Raw genomic sequence first — 7,500 nt, 5'->3', positions numbered from 1 at the left:
GAAATCGGTAATGTATAATAACCCTTTGGGCAAGAAACCCAGTCCCCGCAGCAGCCACCGGAAAATAATTACTTTCATATCAAAACTCTGCAGGAGCCCAGCGGCCCGGCCCTTGCAGCCCCCGGCTCCGTCACCCCGCGCCGCGCGCCCCGGCGTGTGCCAGCGCGCGGGGGTGCGCGCGGGGGCGCGCGTGTGTGTGGCGCCGGGTGGGAGGGGGAGCGCGAGGGAGGGCAGGAGAGGGGGAGCTGCGGATGCATAAATTTGTTCAATCAGAAAACACAAACACACACGCACACAAAAGGAGGCATTAAGCGCGGACCTCGGGGGAGGTGAGGAGCCTCGTCCCTGCCCCGCCCGCGGGGAGAGGAGTGGAATACGAAGGGGAGGAGGGGCCATACTGGGCGCTCGGAAATTTGAAAAAGATGGACCTGAGAGCTTGCGTTTGACCAGCTTTATTTATCAAAAATGGTACATATATAAATATTCTTAGACATTTTTGCATTTTACAAGGCTGAGGATTCTTGTTGTGGGTTTTTGTGGGGGATATGGGGTTTTTGTTTTTGTTTTTTGCTCCCCCGAGAGGAGGAGGGTCTCACCCCAAGTCCTGCGGTTGCTGCCTAGGTCCGAATTGATACAGCGGTTTTCTTTAAAAAATAATAATAATAAAAGGAAGAAAGCAGAAGAAAAAGGAGAAAGCAGTGTTTCTAAGCCGATCACCTGATTTCGTTGTGTGAGTCGAGCCTGAGCGAGCGGGCGCGGGCCGGCTGAGCGCCTCTCTCGGCCCCGCCGCCCCTCAGTCCATGTCCACCTCCTCGCCGTCGGGCGCGCTGGGTCCCGGCTCGGCGCCTGGCTCTGGGGCCCCGCACAAAGCCGGCTCCCCAGCGGGGCTGGGAGCCCGCGGGCCCGGCCCGGGCGACGGCGCGAGAGGGGGCGGCAGTGCGGCCGCTGGGCAGGCGGCCCCCGAATCCGCGCAATCCCCGCCGCTGCCCTCGGCCGCAGCCAGGGCCGCGTCCCGGAAGGGCGCCGGGGTCGGGGCCCCCGGGGAGGCGACGGCGTCGGGGCTGCGGCGCGCGAAGGCCGAGTCCGGAGCACCGCCGGGCCCCGGGAAGGCCCCGAAGCTGGCCTGAGCGGGCGGCGCGGGCGGCGCGGCGGGTGCGGGCGGCGCGTCCTTCGGCGCGGGCTCCGGACCCGCTGCACCCTTGAGCGCGGCCTGCGGCACCAGGAAGCCGAGCGGCTGCGTGATGGGGTAGAGCAGGAAGTGGCCCTTGCCAATGAGGGTCCGCGGCGTGCACGGCAGCCCCGGCGCGAAGTCCAGCCCGGCGGCCGCGGCAGCGGCGGCGGCGGCCGCGGCGTTGGCGGGGGCGGCTTTCCGGCGCGGCGGCGAGTCGGACAGCAGGCTCTCCACGCTGAACGGGCTGGCCTTCGGCAGGCCGGCGGGGCCACGTTCCACCGCCGCCCCGGGCGCACACGGGGCCGCATCCTTGTCCGCGGGGCGGCCTAGCCGCAGCTGCGGGCCGGCGCCACTTCTTTGGCTCGGGTAAAAGGCGGGGTCGCAGGTGCCGGGAGCGGGCGGTTCGCCCGGCGGTGCGGGCGCGGAACCGGCGGCGCCGGCGGCGTGCGCGCTAGGGCCCTTGGACGCGGCGGCCGGCGGCGGCGGCTCGGGCGGCTCCGGGGAGAGGCCGCCGCCGCCGCTGTCGCTGTCGGAGCTGGGTGCGCTGTGCAGGGACAAGCCGCCCGGAGAGTGCAGGTGGCGGCTCTGGCTCTTCAGCAGCTTCTTCTCATGCTTGCGCTTCTTTTTCTCCATCTTCTCCAGTTCTTTGCGCGCGATCTCCTCTGGGTCCATTGGCTCGCCACTGCACGTGGTCGGGTGTGAGTTGTGAGCCGGCCGCCCCGGGCCCTTCTTCGTGTTCTCCTTCTTCCTCCACTTGGCCCGGCGGTTTTGGAACCAGACCTAGAGCAGCCGGATAGGGGAAAGGAAGGCACAGTCAGGCGGCGGGCTTGCCGCTGGGGCTTCGGGCGTCCCCACTCCCCCCAGACAGGCCTGTACAACCTCGGCTCCGGCCAGGGGGCGGGAGCCAAGGCACGCGGCCCGGCCGGCCCTGAGCTGGGTTTCGGCACTCAAGCTGCAGGTTCCAAAGAGCATCTTTTCCACCCAGAAAGAGGTAGATGGGGGCCTCTCGGCCAGCTTCCCACTCTGGCTTCTCACCTCGGGGAACTGGGAGCTGCCCCTTCGTTGGGCACTGCAGGTCTGGCCCCTGAGGGCGTCTGGTTCCTGGTCGGGAGGCAGGCTGGGAGCAGGGCCCCTCCTCGCCCCTCTTGGCTTCTCACAGCTCCTGTTCTAAGCGGCCTGCCTGGCCTGGTGCTGGCCGTCTGGCCTGAGGACCACCAGTGGCTGGGCTCAGCTGCCCTCCACACCTGTCTTCGGCCCCCTGGAGACTGAGTCAAAGGCCAGATTTGGGGGTGTCCCGTGAAGGGAAATCTGGGTGCTGCTTCTTCTAGAAGGTCCTGGGAAGCCAAACTTAGGGGGAGGGTTTCCAGCAGCCTGCCCCCCAACACATTCGCACACGTCCTTCTTTCTGGGGGCTCCAGGCCAACGCACCAACACAGCCCCTGAAACCAGTTGTGCTTGGCCTAGGCCAGGGAGCAAGGCAGACAGGACAGCAAGAGGCCAGTTGCCAGGCAGTGCAGAGGAGGCCCGGGCCCATCCAGCCTCTTCTACCCTCCCTGCAGCCCTTGTCCTGGGGAACAGCAGCCCTAGACACGGGCTCACCACCACACACACAGTCAAATCCCTGCTGAGCCTCAGGCACACCACCCTCCCCAAGAGATTGCAATAATTCGAATTCTTTGTTGTGGCCACGGAGAGACCCGGCACAATAGCAGGCCTGGCCCGGTCACAGGGAGCCTTGCTGCTGCCAAGGTGCGGGTTTTAAGCTGTAACCTCTCCAAGGCTGTAACTGCTTCTTTCCTTCCTTCCTTCCTTCCTTCAAATACTTCTTTTTTTGGTGCAAATTCCACGCTCACTTGTCAACAAGAAATGCTCATTATTGTACAGGGGAGAAACGAAGAGGTCTTTGCTTAAGACACACAAATTAGACGAAAGGGTTTACAAACAGAAGAGGTCATGAGGGGCAGTGCAAGCACAGGTCGAGAACACCTTTTTAGACAAAGCTATTGGTGCTGAACAGGCGTCTTGCCGTCCTCTGCCTCAAAGCCCTGCACCCACAGCTGCAGCCGCACACCCCACTCACCACCACACCGACCCCAGAAAAAGATTTCTGTACTTCGGGGAAACATCTGATTATGCACAATTCATCTTGAATTTTTCATCCACCACATAGACGCTATATTTTTAAAAAGAATAACGCCGGCAGTCTCCGAATGAAACCGAAGTATGGGGGGTGGGGTGGGGGAGATATAACTGAGAGTAGTAAAGATTCAGACCCCCCCACATGTGTCAACTGTGTAAGTTTCCGCCTCCCCTTCCTCAGCTAACCTCCTGCAAAGCGAAGAATGAATACGGGTCTCCACCTGAATATTTTAGAGGCGAGAGATAAGCAAACAAACGGGTTTGCTCCAGGCGGTGCCCGGAGACCCTGGGCGAGGGCCAGGAGGCGCGGGGTCTACCTGCTCCGGGTTTCTTCCAGATCCTAGCCCGGCTGGCTGCACCCCCCCCCCCACCGCCGCTTCTCCCGCCCAGCCCTCGGAGACCTCATTTCGCGCCCATTTCGTCGCCCGACCCCCACCACGCAGCACCCGGTTCGGACGCAGCTGCTCTTCTGGCTACTTTGGGCCGTCGTCGGCCCCTCCCAAGCCGCCTGGGGCTTTCTCCCCGCGAGGCTCTGAGCCCCGGAACCGCAGCACCACCTCCGGGCAGGCGAGCGCTGGGGGGCTCGGAAGCGGGGCCGCGGTCCCCCACCTAGAACAAAGGCGGGGCCGGCGCCGGGCGGGCCTAGTGGCGGGATGCTGGCTCCCGGGAGGAACGGCGGGTCTTTACCTGCACGCGGGATTCGACCAGATCCAGGCGCAGCGCCAGGGCCTCGCGCATGAACACGTCGGGATAGTGGCTCTCGTTGAACGCCTTCTCCAGCTCTTCCAGCTGCCAGCCCGTGAAGTTGGTGCGGGTGCGCCGCCGCTTACAGCCCGGGCTCTCCTTGTCGGGGTCCCCCGAGTCTGCGGGCACGCACAGGACGCCGCACGGGTCAGCCAGGGCCCAGGCCACATCCACCCCCTCCGTACCTGTCGGCCGCCCGGGCCTGGGGGCCCTGCGCCGGGGTGGCGGACCGAGAGCGCCCTGAGCCTCGGCAGCCGGCGCCCGCTCTACAGCCGCCCGCGACCCAACTCCCGCGCCCGACAAGGGTGCCCTGCTTGCCCCCCGTGCCCTCCCCGCCCGCCGCACCTACCTGACAGCTTGAAGGGCTGGCTGTCGCCTCCCACCCCGCAGGCGGCCGGCAGCAGCGGCGTGGGGTTGACCACCGAGGCGGCGGCGGCGGCGCACGAGCCGCTGAGCAGGCCGTCGATGGAGAAGGGCACCGAGGCGGCTGCGGCGGCGGCGGCGGCCGACTGCAGCTGGTGGCCGGCCAGCTCGTACACGTGGTGGTGGCCCAGCGGGTAGGGGAAGCCCACCACGCCGCCCAGCGAGCCCCCGAACTGGGCATGCGGGTGCTCCAGGAGGCGGCCGTCCATCATCTCGCGCGGGGGGCCGGCGGGGCCGGCGGCGGGGCGCGGGGGCGCGGGCCGGGGCCGGGGCGGGCCAGCGGCGGGAGGCGCGGACGGCGGCGGCGGCGGCGGAGACAGGGACCCGGAGCCCTACACATGCTTCGCCCGCACTCCGGCGCTTTACTTTATCAACATCAAGCTCCCGATAATTAGCCGCGGCCCGGGGAATTTGGGACCAATAAGAAGCGCTAATCGGCTCTGACGTCAGAGGCGTGCTGGGTGCAAGGAAACGTTTTCCATATCGATTGCTAATTATACCTGACATGCACCTCAATAAACAGTATCAGGAACTGTCACAACAAGGGGGGGGGGTAGCAGAGAGGGAGGGGCGCGGCCCGGCGCTGGGCGGGCGCCGGCTCGGGGAGCGGTCCAGGCAGGGGTCCCCGGCGAGCCCCCCATTCCAATCCCCGCTGGCCGGAGCCCGCGCCTCCCCCGGCTCCCCGCCCCTCTGCAAATCACTAATAGATTTCCCTTTAAAACATTCACCGGCGTGTTGTGGGGATTTTTCACCAGAAATGCTGTACTCTCTGAACCTTTAAAGTGATGTTGCTCCAATTACAGAGAGACATTGAGCGGCAAATAGACTGATCCAATAATAGGAGATTCATCATCCGCTCTTTCCGAAACTGTCACATTGAATTTAAAACTACAAGGGCTTCTCATCTCCTCTCCGGCTGCAGGCGGCGGGGGAGAGGAGGAAGGAAAGGGAGGAGGAAGAGGAAGGAGTGGAGGGGGCAGGGGGAGGAGGTGACTCCAAAAGAAAATGACTTCTACAGAATGTAGCACCCTGTCAATAAAAAGGCATAATTAATGCCCTTTTTGACTGGCCGCCGCCAGGCTATAGAAACAGAGGTGGGGGGGCGGCTGTGGAGACACCCTGACCCCCCCCACACTCATCCCCTACTCCGTAAAACCAAGGCAAAGGGCTGGGGAGGAGGGGTGGAAGGAAGGGAAAAGTAACTTTGGGGTGGCAACCAATCAGGCCCCCTACACAGGAATAAAAAAATAAATACATCTCCCTTTGACACGGCCTCTGAAGAATAGGGCCCAGGTACTCAACCCATTAATTATAATTAAATTATGTTCTCAGAGAAGTGTCTGTCACTCCCTTTTCCACTATAAAATATTGATAGACTCAAAGCTAAATCATTAAAGGACATATTCTTAAATAAGCAGCAAATTAGGACTGTGGGCAGGAGGGAAAGCAATCATTATATCCATATATATACATATATATTATGTATATATATAAAATTATAAAATCTTTTGTAAAAAGTTTGCCCATGAAGAGGGTGCCTTTTGCTGTGGCCCCAGGCCCATGGACCTCATCCCTGTGGTCCCTGCGGTCCCGGTGGCCCGAGCTGGAATCCGGGAAGAAGGAGCTCCTGGCCCTCAGACCCGGCCAGTGCTGGGTATCCGGCCAGTCCTGGTGGCCGGACCTCCGGCAGCCTCTCACTCCAGGACAAGGCGACAGACAAGTTGGCCTTTGGTGTTAAGTGGCTTCAACCAGCCTTCCAAGCCTCAAACCCGGAGCGAAGGCACGGGTAGGACAGCCCCGTCCGTGCGCCCTTCCCAGCGGAGGGTGCACACGACGCTCCGCCGGCGAGAGTGGAGCGGACCTGCCTTGCGGCTGGGGCGCTGGACACGCAACCCGGGTATCCGTCCTTATTGAACGTGCCCTGGCCGCACCGACTACGCTTTAATTGCCTTCCCCTCTCTCATTGTTCGGGAGGAGGGAGAGGTGCAGGGGCTGGGGGTAGGCCGACATCTCGCAGAGACCGAGAGGAGGCTTGGAATTTGGGACCTTACTCCCCCCCACCTTACCCCCCCTCCGCCGGCGCGCACTAGGAACACGCTGCAAGTATTAATTCCGAGGTCAGGGGCCAAGAGCACTACTTTTCGCCATAATTTAATTTCTTTCTCTATAAATACTAAATGTAAACTCTGTCCATCCGACTCGATTTTGCCGGTAGCCGTAAGCGCCTCGTTCTCTGCCGGGTTCGCGAGGAGGAATGTGCGCGGCGCGTGTTTCTGAATACAGAGCTGTAATCAATTCGGCCCGAGGGGAGGGCAGGGGAGGGGCGGGCGCCGGCCGGGCTCCCTCGCCCATCTCTCTTTATTATAATGAATTAATTCGACTTTATTTATCCCATTTTCTGGAGCTGACAGAATGTTAATTTGAGTTGAAATTTCGCTCGCCTCTCACTCTCTGACCCCTGGCCTTCAGATTGGCGTGTTGTAATAACCTGAATCTTTCAACAGAGGCCCTGATAATTGTTACCTTATTAGCATGCAAATTGTTTAATTAATATTATTATGAAGAAGCATACAATCCGTCCGTCACTTGACCTCAAGAGCGAGTCCGCGCCGCAGCCGGCTCCGCGCATCTCAATGCGCCCATTTCAATCGCCCTGTGTTTTTAATGTTGCCGGGCCCGGCTCGCGCTCCGAAAATCTCTTCGAGTGTTTGAGAGGGGCCTTTAATGACGGTGGGGGCGGCCGGGGCGACCCCCGCCCGGCTGGAGAGCTCTTCAGAGGCCCTCGGCGGCGGCAGCGCTGCGGGGAGTCGCTCGGCTTCTGCTCTCACGCCCCCCCCCCCCCATTTTGAACATCAAAATTTCATAATTGCTTCCCTGTCAATGCTGTTCCTGGAGCGGTCGCTTTAAAGGGCTCCCCCCGCCCCTCCCCCGCCCGCCCCCGCCCCTCCAGCGCGGGCCCGGTTCCTCCAAACAACTCAATGGGAAGCAGCCCTTGACATGCGGTCCTGGGAGACGCTGCATTT

General features: G+C 62.0%; 1 protein-coding gene across 2 annotated transcripts in view; it reads right to left on the bottom strand.

Moving 5' to 3' along the window:
- Positions 1 to 445: 445 nt before the first annotated feature.
- The window catches only part of UNCX (UNC homeobox), a 69,959-nt gene continuing 62,904 nt past the window's right edge, over positions 446 to 7,500 (bottom strand). The window contains exons 1-3 of one of the 2 annotated variants that reach the window (XM_032394046.1): positions 4,404 to 4,689; positions 3,998 to 4,173; positions 446 to 1,951 (exon numbers count right to left, since the gene is read on the bottom strand). In XM_032394046.1, coding sequence (XP_032249937.1) covers positions 794 to 1,951; positions 3,998 to 4,173; positions 4,404 to 4,689 — 1,620 coding nt within the window. In that variant the 3' untranslated portion in view covers positions 446 to 793. Of the gene's footprint in view, positions 1,952 to 3,997; positions 4,174 to 4,403; positions 4,690 to 7,500 lie in introns of those variants that run through there. The other variant, XR_004298077.1, reaches the window with a different exon arrangement.

Source organism: Phoca vitulina, unplaced genomic scaffold (genome assembly GCF_004348235.1).
Source record: "Phoca vitulina isolate PV1807 unplaced genomic scaffold, GSC_HSeal_1.0 scaffold79, whole genome shotgun sequence".
Classification (NCBI taxonomy): Eukaryota; Metazoa; Chordata; class Mammalia; order Carnivora; family Phocidae; genus Phoca; species Phoca vitulina.
Note: the sequence above shows the minus strand (reverse complement) of the source record. Positions and strands in the feature narration are given on the sequence as shown.